General features: G+C 35.9%; 1 protein-coding gene and 1 long non-coding RNA gene across 8 annotated transcripts in view; both read left to right on the forward strand.

Annotated features, from left to right (window-relative positions):
* The window catches only part of CEP78 (centrosomal protein 78), a 35,377-nt gene extending 23,770 nt beyond the window's left edge, over positions 1 to 11,607 (forward strand). For 3 of the 7 annotated variants that reach the window (XM_017543266.2, XM_017543267.2, XM_017543268.2), the window contains 5 exons: positions 3,133 to 3,210; positions 4,371 to 4,537; positions 5,578 to 5,749; positions 6,057 to 6,104; positions 6,637 to 7,259. In XM_017543266.2, the coding sequence (XP_017398755.1) occupies positions 3,133 to 3,210; positions 4,371 to 4,537; positions 5,578 to 5,749; positions 6,057 to 6,104; positions 6,637 to 7,203 (1,032 nt within the window). In that variant the 3' untranslated portion in view covers positions 7,204 to 7,259. Of the gene's footprint in view, positions 1 to 3,132; positions 3,211 to 4,370; positions 4,538 to 5,577; positions 5,750 to 6,056; positions 6,105 to 6,636; positions 7,260 to 10,777 lie in introns of those variants that run through there. The other 4 variants (XM_017543269.2, XM_017543270.2, XM_017543271.2 and 1 more) reach the window with 2 other exon arrangements.
* A 3,714-nt stretch (positions 11,608 to 15,321) lies between these two features.
* The window catches only part of LOC108314356, a 19,821-nt gene continuing 18,632 nt past the window's right edge, over positions 15,322 to 16,510 (forward strand). The window contains exon 1 of the long non-coding RNA XR_001829430.2: positions 15,322 to 16,070. This is a non-coding gene — a long non-coding RNA (uncharacterized LOC108314356). The remainder of the gene's footprint in view (positions 16,071 to 16,510) is intronic.

A 16,510-nucleotide genomic window follows, 5' to 3' on the forward strand; every position in this document is an offset into this window, starting at 1 on the left:
AAAAAAAAGAACAGTATTGAAAGGAAAATAAGATATAGAAGTCTGCATTCACTATGATTCCCTTTACATAAAATTAGAAGTAGGCAAAACTAGATTGTTAGGGATGTGTGCATATAAAGGAAAGAATTATTAGGAAAATGAGGATGGTGTTTAATTCTGGGAGAAGGAGAGGAGCTTGTGATGAGTAGAAGAGATGCTGGCTGGTTGTACTTTCAAACTTGGGTATATGGTTATATGAGTGTTCCTGGATAGTGTGTTCTGTGCACTTTTCAATATGTGTAGCATATTTTGCAATTAAAAACCTGCTTAAAGAAATGGTTGCCTCTGGGAAGCTGTATATGTGAGTGAGGAGATGATTAACTTTCATTTTAAGCTCTTCTCTACTAATTCCATTTGTGTGTTTATTCATTTTGCATTGATTGAACATATTCTGTATGCCAAGCACTCTTCTCAGTTTTATATGTGTGTTAATTTACTCCTTTCAAGGGCCCTATGATACATGAATTTATCTCCATTTTATAGATGAGAAAATTAAGGCCTAGAGTTACTCAACTTGCCCAAGGTTATACAGCTGATAGGAAGGGCCAGAACTGCCTGAGAGAGTCTGAATTTCCAAAAAAAATAACCTAAAAGAGAAATGTACATACTGATTAGTAAGCAAAGAAATGCACATTTAAAGAAGACAGTAAGCTTTTATCTTTTAGAGGAAAACACATATCCTGTGTTTCACACACACACACATAAATCTTACATTGGCAGGGATTTTCTTTATTCAGCAATTATTTATTGGTTATCTGTTTTGTGGTTGGCACAGATGCTGGGGATAAACACTTATTAAAATATACTCCCTTCTCTCAAATATCTTGCACTTATTTAAATGGGAAGGTAAGCCAACAATTAGAGTAGAGGTGATATATCCAAGTGATAGACTCTTTCATTGCCAATAGCAGTATAAAATCTTAGAAATCTTTTGGAAAGCAGTTTGGATGTAGGTATCGCAGAGCCTTAAAAATGTTTGCCTAGACCTAAAATTGGTTTTTTATTAATTTATTACAGGAAAGTTATTCTAAATATGGGAGAACAAAGCTTTCATACTTAAAAGTGGTTCTTTTATCTTAATGTTGAAAAGTTGGAAACAGCCTGGTTAGCCATAAAGGAATGATTACATGAACCAATAAGCAGGCTCAGTGAAATATTTTATAGCCCACTACAAAAGTCAAAGTTATGAGCTCTCTTATCAGATGAGAAATAATTGATTCAATGTTAAATGGAAGAATATCTAGCATAAAATTTGATATACAGTCAGCCCTCAGTGTACTCGGGTTCTTCCATGACCCCATTCTCCAGCATATACCCAAAACCGTGTACACATGGATTTGTGGGGCTGAGGCCCCGCAGTTGGCCTATAGAACCAGCATGCATAAAAAGTCAGTCCTCCTTATGAGGTTCTACGTCGGAGAACACTATTTTTGATCTGCATTTGGTTGAAAAAAATCTGCATATAATGGGCCTGTACACGTCAAGCTTCTGATGTTCAAGTGTTGTTGTACAGGATAAAATTTGACATTTCCGGGGCTGCGCTCCAGAAAAAAAACTAACTTGTCCACATACAGAAGGGAAGAAGGGAGCAGCTGTCAGGAAGGAAAATTGCTACAAAACTTTGCCATTAGTCGTTTTTAAGTAGTGGAATGTTAAGTGATTTTACTTTCTAATTGTTCTGTTTCGTATTTCCTTAATTTCTTTAAGGAGAGTGAATTACTCTTTAAAGGAGTAATAAGGAGAGCCCTTTCATAAAAATGTAACATTATGTTCTGACTTCCTCCACTAGAGGGAGAAACAATTTCATGTAATTGTGCTTTGGTGTGATTTTTTAGTACCAGTTAGGAATGGAGGATTTTAGTCTTTCTCCAATTATGATGAGTTTTTTGCTTGTTTGCATGTTTGCTTAGAACTTCTTTGATAACTTTCTAAATATTAAAACCATTATGTAAATAGTAAGTAGAGGAATTTTGCAATTTCTTTTTCCTTTTTCCCATAAAAGCTTGGTTGGCTTTAACTGATAATGCAACATGAAAGAATTTGTAGTTATTAGGGAATTTACTGATTTTTCAAACATATGTTATGAATATGAAAATATACACCCTTTGAGAAAATGTTTGAAAATCGTGAAAAACATTCAGGGAAATGAAAACCACCTCTGCATGGTATACACACCTGCATATTTTGTAATTTGCCCTTTTATCTTAAAAAGGTATCAAAGTATTTTGTCACATCATTGAATGCTCTTCCATATCAGAGAATCTTACTTAGCTTATGGACCATCTCCCAAAAAAAGTGACCATTCACTAACTCTGGTTAAGACCCATATCATTGTTTTTAGTGGCTTCATAGAGCATTTCATCATATGGATGTGCTATTTTTTTTAACCAATCACAATTTGGAGGCTTTTGGCTTCTAGGGATTAGTTATGAACAGTCCTGTGACATTATGTTGGTAGACAAATCTTTGTCCACATGTTTAATGATTTCCTTAGAGTAAATTCCCAGGCACAGAATTGGTAGTATTTACTAAAGATTACTCCAGAAAGCGGTACCAATTTCCTTTCCTAATGTAAGTATGTAGGAGAGTTCCTTCCCTCAACACTCTGGAAGGAATTGGAGAATCTCCCTCATGTCTAATTCCTTTTATACTTCAGTCTTTATCAAAAAGATCCCTGTCCCTTTTAATTGGTTACTTGATTTTTAATTTGCTCTTACATAATTGAGGTGCGTTAAATGTGTTAATAGGGCTTCCTATTATAAGGGATCCACAAATGAGAATAGAATTTATTTTTCATAGCCTTAATTTTTATTTCTGACTCAATAAATATATGCATGCCTTCTATAGTGAGCTGTCACAAATTTATTTTGGAAAGAGTGGGATTTAAATAAATCTGTAATGTGAGAATTTGATATGTTTTTAGTAATTAATTTCCCTAGTATGGTATGATATTATACAAGCAGTAGGCTATAATCCTGATATCTGAGTTCATTTCTGGCTCTGTCCCTAAACACTTGGTGAGATCAACAGCTAGAAGAGCTTTGGGGATCATATTGTGAATTAATTATAATATTTACTTTATTACTTCACTAGGAAAAACTGGAGGAGTGCTTAAAGCAGTTAAAGGAGGAAAGAGTGATAAGGCTTAAGGCTGATAAACGAGTCAGTGAGGTAAATAAAAGTTTTCTTACCTTTTGAGAGCTTTTTGTTTTTGCTTTGGTTTAACTTTAAGCCATACATACAGACACTTTATAAACTTTAAAGTGAGAGAATATAGTATATTGCAAATTAGTCACATTATGTTAATGTTTCTTTTTACTTATATTGATGATCGTGTGATCTATATTCCAAAAAGCATGTTTTTAGAAATGTAAAAATTAAAGTTTGTTGTCTTTTCCTGTACTTTTATATGACTGGAACTTATTTTCTGTTCATGATGCCTCAATTCAAGAATGCATTTATTAGGCTTATTCTGTATATACAATTATGTAAAAGATGAGGATGAGACTATCTACTGATGGTGAATTAGGAAAATGAATAAATAAGATGAAAGATAATGGAAAACTGGTAAGAATACAGTGAAAGATAAAAATCTATACCATGAGGACTAAATTAGGTGAATGTGCATAAGAGCAGGGGATAAGCTAGAAAGTTCTATATAACTATAATTTATTATTACAAAGTAAGTTTAAGGAGGAATTTTTGAAAGTGTTGCATTGGTTTGGAAGACACGTAATCATTCAGCAAAGGTTGAAGACCTGATTGTATAAGGCAAAAGGCACATTGTGAACACATGGCCTTTCAGAGAAATGCTAGAGTTAGATTTCTGTGTAGTATTAAATAGATGACAAATGTGGATGGTGTGCAGGAGAGTACATGTTTTCAAGAAGCAAAGGGGGAATATTGGTAATTGTGCAGTTAGTAAATTGTGTATGATTTGAGACTTTTAAATGTATATATTAAGTATCTTGGTGGCAAAAATTAGTCCTCAACAGCCATATTGTAATATACTTACTCTATATTTCATTGTCTAATTTAAAGGAAACCTTAAACAGCTATTTTTCAATATAGAATGATCCAGGTATGAATTTAGCCTGTTAGAAATGTGATGTTTTTGAAATACCATTAATGAAGTAATGATTTATGTAGGAAGTTTTGTCAAGTGTCTCCAGGTTTTGATTGTTATGTAATATGGTCTGTCTTTACTGGTAGAGAGTTAGATTAATTGTAAATTAATTATATTTTTTAAATGTTTTATTTTAGTTTCATAAAATATATTTTGGTGATAATGAGAGAAAATCATGTCACACATTTTCAATCTTCTTTTACAGCTAGAACATGAAAATGCCCAGTTAAGAAACATAAATTTCTCTTTGTCTGAAGCCCTTCATGCACAATCATTGACAAATATGATCCTGGATGATGAAGGTGTTTTGGGCAGCATTGAGAATTCTTTTCAGAAGTTTCATGCTTTCTTGGATCTCCTTAAAGATGCTGGGTTAGTTAATTTCTCCCTGTGACATTCTTCCCTCCATGACTTTAATGGTAGTTTGCTGAGGAACTTGAGCATTTTTTATAGCTTCCTTAAGTCATATTTACTGTGTAATTATAAGTAATACACTTGATTTTTTAAATGTGGAATTAATTTTAAAAGAAATGCAAAATGACACACCTGCCTTGGTTGAGGGCCCAATATGAAAAAGTAAACCTGTTTGGCTCAGTGGTCTGCACCTGTAATCCCAGCTACTTAGGAGGCTAAGACAGGAGGATCACTTGAATCCAGGAATTCAAGGCTAGCATGAACAACATAGCAAGACCCCATCTCTTAATAAGAAAAAATGAGTAACCTGTAGATAGAGTAACTGGTAGGTGTAATTCTTGTTAAAGACTAAATTGAAAGTAGTTTTAATTGAAAATATTCAGGAATTTATAGGAATTTTTCTTTTATTCACTTTGCTTGTTAAGTAAGTTTGAATTAAAATTGTCTTAGACATTACAATTGTTATTAATCTACAGGGTAGATAGAGATATAGATCAATGGTCCTCAATCAGGAATGATTTTGCTGACAGAAGACACTAAAAGAGAGAGTTCGATATAGATAATTGATGGAGTTATGATTTGTAGGTAAACAGTTTGGTGAGGGAAGGAACAAACTTATTCTTGAGAACTGGAGGAAAGGTGGTAGTATGGGGATGAAGGTGAGAGGCACGAGATATGTGGTGGAAATTGCAACTTCTACTGAGACACTATATAAAATAGGGAGGGAATAAGTAAGGGAAATGAAGTCAAGAGGTATCTACTACATTGCTCGGGGAAGAGACAGTGTTTAAAGGATTGGATGATCTGATACGGTTTGTCCCAAAGCACAAATGTGGGAAGGTCTGAGAAATTGGGAGGGATGGGGGTGTGGTCTGGAGTAGGATAATGGGTTTTAAGATTTTAGAAGTATTTCATGTTTGTAGGTTTGGGGAAATGTAAGCTGTCCTTGTGTGATTCTAGTAATCCTTGCCTTTTCCTCCTCTTCTTCTCTTGACCAGGCTTGGGCAGCTTGCCACAATGGCTGGGATAGATCAGTCAGATTTTCAATTACTAGGTCATCCCCAGATGAATTCTACTGTTAGTAATCCACCTAAAGAAGAAAAGAAGGCACTTGAAGAAGAAAAACCAGAACCAAAGCAGAATGCCCTAGGGCAAATGCAAAATATCCAGGTAGGTGAATAGAACAGAACTTAATGATTCTACAAGTGATTAGCAAAAAGGGAATTACTAAGTCAGAGAGAAAAGAATAAGTGATCTGTTCACATGCTTGGGGACCAGAAGCATCTTTGGGGTCCTTTCCAAGACTGAGATTAGTAAGTTTGTGCCCATTTCATTATATTATATTGTAAATAAGAAATAAGAAAGTTCTTTTGAAATTTTGTGATTTAAAGCAGACCATCCTCAGTGGAGAAATGAAAGAGAAAATATTTAAAATTTTAAATTTTGTAAATGTCTATTCTATTCATATTTCATCTAGGTTTCTATTTGTATGCAGTCAGCTTACAATGAAGGAACACTAATGAAGGTACAAGTACTGATATAGATAATATTTCAAAATGAGTAATCCATATGTAACCAACAGGCAGTATATTATAGGCATCATCTAGCTATGGGAATGGGAGGGGAAGACCTGTCTGCCACAGGAATCCCCTGCTGCTTTTCCTCTGGACTTACTTGGAGCCCCCATCTCCCAACTCAGCCAGTCTCAGACTGGTCTTGGCAACTGATGACTTGAAAACTCAGTCTACTTACAAATTGGATACTGCTTATATGTGTATGGAGGATAGGAACAAAATTAATTTCTTCTACAATAAGGTTTTATTTTTTTAATGAGGGAGAGAGAAATGAGTAATAATTACATAAAACACAAAAGTCTGAAAATGTGCTGGACCTACCCCTGGATATAGCTAAGTTGGCAATCACTTGGCAAGATATACTTAGGGGAAAAATGACCTGGAAAAATTCTAAGGTCACAGAATAACACTGATGTTTTGAACTCAACTTTTTAAAGCGTGGCTTTATTCGTCACTAAATTTTTGTTTTGTTTTTCATTCTAGTTTCAGAAAATTACAGGTGATGCTAGAATTCCTTTGCCTCTTGACTCCTTCCCTATTCCAGTTTCTACTCCAGAGGCCTTGGTAACTTCCAAAGACAACCTGGGAGTCCCAGCCACTGAGCAGCAGCAGGAGTCTTTTGAAGGATTCATTGCTAGAATGTGTTCTTTAGCAGATGCGACTTCTGGAACTGGAAATCAAAGAAAAGAAGAGGAGTTGTCCAGAAATAGCAGATCTTCTTCAGAGAAAAAGACTAAAACAGGTGAATATACCAAAAAACACTCTGGTAAGAAACACACTGGAAAGGACCCGCATTCCTACTCTGACTCTCCTGAAAACCGGAAAAGCAAAGGAATTGGGGAAACTAGTTCTTTGGTTAATGAACCAAGTAAAAGTCGGTCTTTGAAAAAATATGTTTCTGTCAAGAAAGAAAGTAAAATAGTGACTGTTTCAGACAAGACAAATAAAAGTAAACCCAATCCACTAGAACATTCTGAAAGTGATACTCTTGGATCTGATTTTGAATTTCAAGAAAGCATCCATTCTCTATCACACCTGACATATGACTAAATATTTTGAAATTATGTTTTTGCCTTTAAATTTTAATAAATTTTCTTATGTTTTTATTATGGCGTATGGTGTCTTAAAATATAGGATTGGAAGCCATTAAAGGAAGATTTCTCTATACTTTCTATTTTAATGAAACTTTTAGTCTATTTTTCCCATTGATAATGTACAGCATTCATTCATCAAGTGTTTACTGAGGGCCTAGTATGTACAATACCATTCTGGGTGCTATGGCTTTCAGCAGCAAACAAAACAAAGCCTTTACTCTGAAGGAACTAATATTCTGTGGAGGGAGAAAACAGAAAACAATAAAGCAGAGTACGATGACTAGAAAGGGATAGGAGTGAATAAATGGAATAATTGTACCATTTGGTTAAATGTGGAAATAAATATATATCACATGGCCAGAAGCCATTGACATATTTGAATATATAACTAGAGCAGCAAACATGCCTAGATGCTTACCCATGTTCATGGATTACAGCAACCCTGCTGTAATAGGGAAGTATATTAATATTATTATGCCCATTTTATAGGTAAGGAGTCTGAGGATACAGCCTCTGTGAATTTCCCAAAATTGTACAGCTGAAAATATGTGGTAGGGCTGGGATCTGAACCAGAACTCATGCTTTAATCAGCTATCCTGTTTCTCTGTTAAGAGAGGAACCACTTAAGGAAGATTCCGAGAAAAAAGCCAATGAACGCCTTTTTCAGGTGATGCAGAATTCCTTTGCCTCTTGACTCCTTCCCTGTTCCAGTTTCTACTCTTATCTACTAAAGTAGATAAGAATGGGACTATCAAAAAAGCACACCTGGGTTGAATTTTTTAAAGGCAGAGTTAGAGTATGAACATACATCTTTGAAGCAAATACCCCTCCCTGGTAAAACATGCATAGATTAGACCTTTCCTACAACCTGATTGTGACTTGAGAGATGAGATGAGAGAGAAGCTGGAGTGTCACATTCCTTCTGGATGGTCTTGCCTGATTGTTATCAAAAGGGCTACTACAATACTACTGAGTTCATTAATCATGGATTGACTGTTATGGGAATGAAACAATGAACAAGATGTAATCTTGACCCTTTAACAGTCGAGTGAAGGGGAGACACACAAGCAGATGTTGTAATACGGCATATTATGTTTGATGGTGGGAATGCTGAGGGAGTTTAGTCAGTGTTTGGGGAAGAAGGAGGAGAACCATGGGGCCAAGAAAGGTCAACTAAAGACCTGAAACGTCGTGTTAATTCCTAAGCTAAGTCTTAACGAGTTAGAGGCTAGTGGGTAAGGAGGTGAAGGGGAAGGATACTCAGGGCAGAGGGAATAGCATAAGCAGAAGTACAGAGCCATGAATGTGAGTATGTGTGTTTGAGGAACCACAAACACAAGTAGTCGAGAGTTATCGAAACATCATCAGGCACTGGCAGATGTCACTCAAGGAGGCAGCTAGGGGAATGAGATGGGGTCTTATAATCCACATTGCATGGAGCTGGTTCTTTTTCTTCAGTAAATAGTGAGCTAGTAAAGAATGGAAATGATGTGCTTAGGTTTGCATTTTAGGTCATTAGCTTTAGGCTGATACATTAAAGAAGTATGTAGATCATGCTCTTCTGAAGAGTGTTTGCCTTTGATTTTTAAACAGGACTTATCCTCCCACTTCCTCTCCTATGCTACTGAAATAATTTTTAGACAAACATAAGGCAGACCCTGCATAAATAGAATTAAGCAGGTTTCTTTACAGTAGTACTTCTCAGGGGTGCTAGAGGCTAGTGTTCATTCTGAGTCTTCAAGACAGGCATATGGTATGCAGCCCTTCTCAAATATACTTGATTATAGAATCGTTTTTTAATAGGAATGCCTAACTGGTGCCATGAAATGCCAATTTGATAATTTATGACTTAGAAAGACAAGAAAGGGATCTAAAATAAGGTATAGATGAAGGGAGGGAGTAAGTTTTAATCTAATTTAGGCGATTAAGATTTGGTTATGGGAAGTAAGGAAAAAGGCAGAGGGTGGATTTGTGTTTCTGTGACTAAGGTTGAGTGGTGGTATCATTGAGGCTGGGAATATGGGATAAAGAACTGCTTTGGAAAGAAGAGTTTAGTTTGGAACAGGCTGAATTTTACATCACCTGTAGATTTCAGGAGGAAGTGACTGGTAGATGATTGGATGTGCATGTGAAGACATGGAAATAAAGAATTTGAAAGTCATCAGCACATATAAGCAGTAGCTAAAATCATATTTAAAATCATAATGTTGATGAGAACACAGAGAATTGTGGGGACTGTCAAGGTTTAAGTGATAAGCAAAAAAGGATTCTGAGAAGGAGACAAGTGAAAGAGTGTCAGGAAGGAAGAAGTAGAATACAGAGAATAAGTGTCCACAGGATTTTGGCAGTTTGGTCCCAGGTGACCTTAATGAGAGCAGTTCACTGAATTGGTTGATAAAAATGCCAGATTGCAGTAAATTGAGGGGCAGGAATGCCCTGAGGGGAGATTGAAGACTGGGTAGAGGCTACTCTTTGAAGGAGTTTGGATGATAAGAGGAAATGAAGTTAGCTGAGGAGGAATTTTTTAGAGTAAGAAGGACTTAAATGTTGGTAAGGTGAAAGGAAGGAACCAATTAAAGAAGGAGAGGCTCATTTATGCAGCAGGATTTCAGACAAGGAGGGAGCCTGAGATACTTCAATGTTGTTAAGACTGAAAGAAACAGATCTGAACAGTTGGGGATGTACATGTTTGATTTCTCAATGAACTTGAGATGGCTCCCATACCTGTAGTGCAAAATGGTTAGATAAGTAACTTAGAGAATCTGGGAAAGAAATAGATTAAAAAAATAAAATCAGGTACGGGGTCACATCGTAAAATATGTAAAAAATATTATAGAGTTGGGGGATCCTGGGAGGTATGGACAGAGACAAAGATGGGAAGGGTTAGAAGTTAAATGAGCTTGTACCTGATAGCCCCAGTTTTCTTTACGGATTTTTAAAAGACATACACACATACACATAATCATAGTTTTAAAATTCTTCCATATTTTACATATATTTTATCAAACATTTAAAACCATACCACTGGAATTATAAATGTGGATATTTTGCTGCTAAATATGTACAATTTTAGCCCTGTATGTGATTGTTAAACTTTCAATATACCTGAAATAATGTCATTTAATTTTGAAATACAGTATTTTCATTTGATTTAGAGAAAGGTACAAGCATGTATTATGCACCTTTACTGAGTACTTAGCAGAACATATACCGTCTATGCAAACAGAACTTTTTTAAGAAAATTGCCAGATGTGATAATAGCAAAGAGCTTGTCATCCTGCCTTAAATCCATACATAATTACTAGTGGTCAAAAATTACTCTTGCTTACCCATCCAGTTCTATGTCCAATAATGAGTTAGTCTAATTTCAAATGGGTTTTTATAGAATCTCTAATCTCAAGACAGTAACACTTGATTTTCAGAGGATCAGCAAGATAGGAGATGATTGGGTTTTTTTGGAAAATTCTGATTAAAAGCTACATGCTAGAACGTTAACATGGATGACTGAACACATTCTTTTACTCTTCTAGAATCCCTTTGAAATGACTGGAGAAATATTAAAAATGATAGCAGAGTTGGAAAACCAGAAATTGAACAATGTGGAATTTCTGGAAGACAAAAAGCAGATGTTTGATGTACCAGTTAATTAAAGGGTGGAACAGCTAAGCCATTGCACTCATCTTTGGAGCATCTGATTCTGGAGTTTACCACCAGGCTAAGAAAGCAGCTGTTGAAGTGGGAACTCTGACCCAGGAAAGCTGGGATCGGAGAATAAGAGAATCATCCAAAATAGCTACAAGGAGGAACTGAAGTTAAGCTGCCCACATGATCTCTCTCTGACTACGGTGACCTGCCAATCACCGTATAAGTGCCTGTAATCATTTGTGTTCATTGAAAGTGAACCAGAATTCCCATTTGGATGAAGAAACAACACTTCAAATTTTAATCTTAGGCCCTCATTTTTAAATATGGGCAGCTAAGAATCATCAAATTTGAAGAAAACCAGTAACATAAAAGGAGGCATGAAATTAAAACAAATTAACCTGTTCAAGAAGATAGTTACTAGAAGAAACATGAAAATTTTAAATTAATGAATCAAGATCTTTAGCAATTCATAAAGATACTGTGTCCTTAAAGACTAGAATGCTATGATAAATAAATATTTATAGTTTCTGGAAATTAAAAATATGATTATAAAACTGAAACACTCAGAAGGTGGACTGTATAGCAGAATGGATTCAGTCAAAGCTTAAATTCATGAAATGGAAGATATTAATTGGTATTAGATGTTTCATCAGCAACTAAATTACTTAGAAGAAATCTTTCTCAGAGTAACTAAACAAAATGAAGAATGAATCCATTAGTCGTTTTTTGTTTTTTGGGGTTTTTCTTGAGTCAAGGTCTCAAGTCGCCCAGGTTGGGGTGTGGCAATGGGATCACAGCTCATTGTAACCACAATCATTGGGCTTAAATGATCCTCCCAGCTCAGCCTCCCAAGTAGCTGAAATGCACCACCAGGCCTGGCTAGGTTTTAAAAATTATTGTAGAGATGGGCTCTTTGTTAGGCTAGATTTGAACTGGCCTCAAGTGATCCTCCCACCTTGGCTTCCCAAAGTGCTGGGACTACAGACCTGAGCCACTGTGCCCGGCCCAATGAAAGATGTTTAAATCAAATAAACTGATAAAGATATGAGACACACTAGTTTGGCTTTGTGACCTGCAAATCCCCTTTATAATCACTACAGTTGCCTGCAATCAGAAAACGTCTAAATAAATACTAATGAACGTGAAAACAACGTCCAACTAAAATTCTAGGTTTTAACATGAATGGAGGCAGGGCAGCACATAGAAAGTGAAAGCTTGTCCCAGATCTTGTCTTATTCAAGGGAAGGATATAGGTAGTGTTTGATTCTAGGTGTTGATTGAAAAAATATATTAAAATATATATAAAGTTAAGGGTATGTTAGTAAGGATAGGTTAGGTGATGATGCATTAACAGTTCCCAAATTTTAATTACTTTCAACAACATAGGTTTACTTGTGCCCATACAATTTGCCTTTGGCAGATTGGCTAGAGGCCTCTATTGAATACCACTCTCAATCTAGGAGTGAGGCTGGTGGAACGTCACTATTTGGAACATTGTTATAGTGTCCAAGGAAAGAAAGTGCGATGCAGCATATATTGTGACTTAAAGCTTTTGTCTAGAGGTGACATATGTCGCTTCACATTTATTTGACCAAAGAAAGTCACATGGCTATGCCTGAATTCAACAGACCAGAGAAGTGCATAATTGCCATTTGCCATGAGATGAGAGGGAAGCAAATATATATCAATGACTTTAATAGCTACAAAACTACCCGGAAAGAGGGAATGGAATTTTTAGATCCAACGACAGGAAAGAAAAAAGAAACAAGCTACATAGAAATTTTTAAAATCCACACTATAGCAAGATCAAGTTACTTCCTCATAATAAGCATGAACAGGTTAAATTCTGGAATCCTTAGGCTTGAGTAAAAACACGAAATCCCATTTTGCTATTTGCAAAATCTAAAACACTGTCATAGATTATGAAGAGATGAAGAAAAATATACCACGCAAATGCTAAAGAGTAAATGTGGCTGTGTTAACTTCAGACTAAATAGAACCCAAGGTGAAAATCAGTAAACGGGACAAAGATTCTTTTGGCTGATACGTACAGTGTTGTGGAAGATTTTTAAAATATATCTGCAATTTGATATGCTGATAAATATGCAGAGCAACTGGAGTTCCTCACAACTAGTAGGAATGCAAAATGACTCAGTCACGCGAAACAGGCAGTTTCTTTAAATGCTAACATACACATACAATATGACCCTGGGTATTTAGAGATGAAAACTTATGTTCACACAAAACCTGTGCATGGATCTTTATAGCAGCTCCATAGTCACCAAGGTGTCTTCCAACAGGTGACTGGATAGAGATGCATCTATATGATGGCATACATGTCACAATTTGGATGAATCTCAACATCATAGGCTGAGTGAAAAAGCCAGTCTCAGAAGGCTACATTCTGTATGATTCCGTTTATGTGACATTCTTGAAAAGACAAAACTATAGTGACAGAACAGATTGGTGGTTGCCAGGTGTTGGTGTTGGGGGGAGTTGATTATAAACAGGCTGTGAGAAGGAGGTTTTTTTTGTTTTTTTGGTTATTTGGTGATAAACATTTCTGTATCCTGAATATGGTGGTGGTAACATGAGTCTATACATATGTTCAAATTTATAGAACTGCACACTTTCAAAAAAATCAGTTTTACTGTATAATATTAGAGCTGAAAAAAACTCAGATACCTCTTGCCCATTAGTAGATCAAGATATGAAAGATACTGTTGAACATAAATATTTCGTATCCATCATGAATACAAAGTGTATTCTCTTGGAAAACCAGTGGAACATTCATATAAATGATTCATATGAAGCAAAAAAACCTTGCAAAATTCAAAGATCATACAGATCATGTGTTCTTTGTATAATGTTATAACAATAGCAAAGAGGCTGTCCACTTGGAAATTTTCAAGTGATCTTCTAAACTCATTTAAAGGAGAAATCCAAACAAATTGCAAACTGTTTAGAATTAATATAAAATACTTCTCTAAAGCTGAGGAATTCTACCCTAATGGATGTTAGAGGAAATTTTATAGAATTTTATTTACTTTTCAGAAGGAAGATAAAAGAGATGAATTAAAAATTTAAAACTAAGGAAAAGATAAACCAGGCCGGGCACGGTGACTCACACCTGTAATCCCATCTCTTTGGGAGGCCGAGGCAGGCAGATCACCTGAGGTTGGGAGTTTGAGACCAGCTTGACCAACATGGAGAAACCCTAACTCTACTAAAACTACAAAAATTAGCTGGTCATGGTGGCGCATGCCTGTAATCCCAGGTACTCAGGAGGCTGAGGCAGGAGAATCGCTTCAACCTGGGAGGTGGAGGTTGCATTGAGCCAAGATCACACCATTGCACTCCAGCCTGGGCAATAAGAGTGAAACTTCATCTCAAAAACAAAAAACAAAAAAAAAAAAAGAAAAGAAAAGAAGAAAGAAAGAAAGGAAAGAAAGAAAAAGAAAGAAAGAAAGGAAGGAAGGAAAGAAAGGGAAGGAAGGAAGGAAAGAAAGATGAGGAATTGGTAAAAAGCAGAAACGAGTAAAATACAAAGCAAATTTTGATCAGTGAAACAGGATTTTTAAAATAAAAGACAACCGTCGTAAACTATGATAAAGAATAAAAAGCAAGAAGTAACTAACAAAAATTGCCAGAATTAGGAATAATTTTAGAAGGATACCTACAAATATAACAGATATTTTTAATTACAAGAGTACTATTTATAATTTATTACAAATAACTGTATAGCATCAAACCAATAAATTTGAAAGACTAGCTGAAATGTGACTTTTAAAAAATATGGATTGTAAAAATTGATAAAAAGTAGAAAAAGTAAATAAATGAAACATCTTAGGAGAAATTGAAAAAATAGGACAAGAACTTATTTTTAAAAAGAGGCCGGGCATGGTGGTTCACGCCTGTAATCCCAGCACTTTGGGATGCCGAGGCATGCAGATCACCCGAGGTCAGGAGCTCAAGACCAGCATGGCCAACATGGTGAAACCCCATCTCTACTAAAAATACAAAAAGCCAGGTGTGGTGGTGGGCACCTATAATCCCAACTACTCAGGAGGCTGAAACATGAGAATTGCTTGAACCCAGGAGGCAGAGGTTGGAGTGAGCCAAGATTGCACCACTGCACTCCAGCCTGGAAGACAAGTGAAACTCTGTCTCAAAAACAAAACAAAACAAAAGACAAAGACAATTAGAAAAACTTTCAAGGGGCCAGGTGTGGTGGCTCACACCTGTAATCCCAGCACTTTGGGAGATCAAAGTGGGATGATCACTGAGACCAGCAGTTTGACATCAGGCTAGGCAAGCTCTTGTCTCTACAAAAATTTAAAACATAACAACAACAACAACAAAAACTTAGCCAGGCCTAGTGGTTTGTGCATGTAGTCCCAGCCACTCAGGAGACTGAGATGGGAGGATCGCTTGAGCCTGGGAGTTCAAGGCTGCAGTGAGCTGTGATCATGCCACCACTGCTCTCTCGACTGGGCAACAGAGTGAGACCCTGACTCAAGAAAAAGAAAAAGAAAAAACTTCCAGGGTCATATTTATTTGTAAACCATTCCAGAGGTTAGAAAAGAGATGTAAAGTTCTCTAATTCATTCCATATGGTTAGCATAATCCTTATAGCAAACTGCACAAATAAAGCACAGGGAAAACTGAACCAAATTCAATTAATGTAGGTGCAAAAATCCAAAATAAAACTAGCACTTTGCATTCAGCAGTGTAGTAAAAGATACATCATTTTCAAGTAAGATTTATATGAAAACATGCAAGATTGAGTCGAGAGTAACTCACTGTAGCTCACTAAATTAACAGATTAAAGAATTATACAGTCATCTTCACAAGCTGAAAGAGCATGTGATAAATTCCACATCCTCTGGTACTCAACAGTCTCGAAATAGAAAGAAACTTCCTTAGCTTAGCTTCTTGGCTTGATTAAATATACCTCACAGACATCTACAGGAAACAAACTTGGTGAAAAGTTTTTGCTAAGACAAAAACAGTACTAAAAGGTATGCATTTTGGGAAATGGGACAAGGCTGTCACTGTTTGTAAATATGGGGGTTTTTTTGGACAGAAAATTCCCCATGATGATCTACTGAGATGCTCTTACAGCTAATAAAGCCTAGTAAGGAGGCTGTGCACAGCACCAACACACTGGGATGAAAAGTGTTTGTGTACACCAGCATAGCCAATTAGAAAACATATGAGGAAGTAGACTTGCATCCACAATAGCTGCAAGAAGTATTATCTAGAAATAAGATTAACAAGACAAATGTAAGGCCTATATGGATAAAATGATAAATCTATGCTAGGGTGTATAAAAGAAACACAAAAATAGAGGCATGCCATTTATAAGACCCAACATAATAAATATATCAGTTCTACCAAATTAATTTATAAATTCAAAGCAATTTCATATAACCACAGCAAAACTTTTTAAATGGATGTAATAACCTGATTATAACATTCATCTGAAAGACATCAGGCATAAAGCAATTTTGATTAGATCTCAAAGCCATCCATGGAGCTAGAGTAAATGTGCTGTTCACACAGGAATAATCAATCACTTACAGGTATGAAACTGAGAACCCAGGAACAGAGCAATT

Source organism: Cebus imitator, unplaced genomic scaffold (assembly GCF_001604975.1).
Source record: "Cebus imitator isolate Cc_AM_T3 unplaced genomic scaffold, Cebus_imitator-1.0 Scaffold150, whole genome shotgun sequence".
NCBI lineage: Eukaryota > Metazoa > Chordata > Mammalia > Primates > Cebidae > Cebus > Cebus imitator.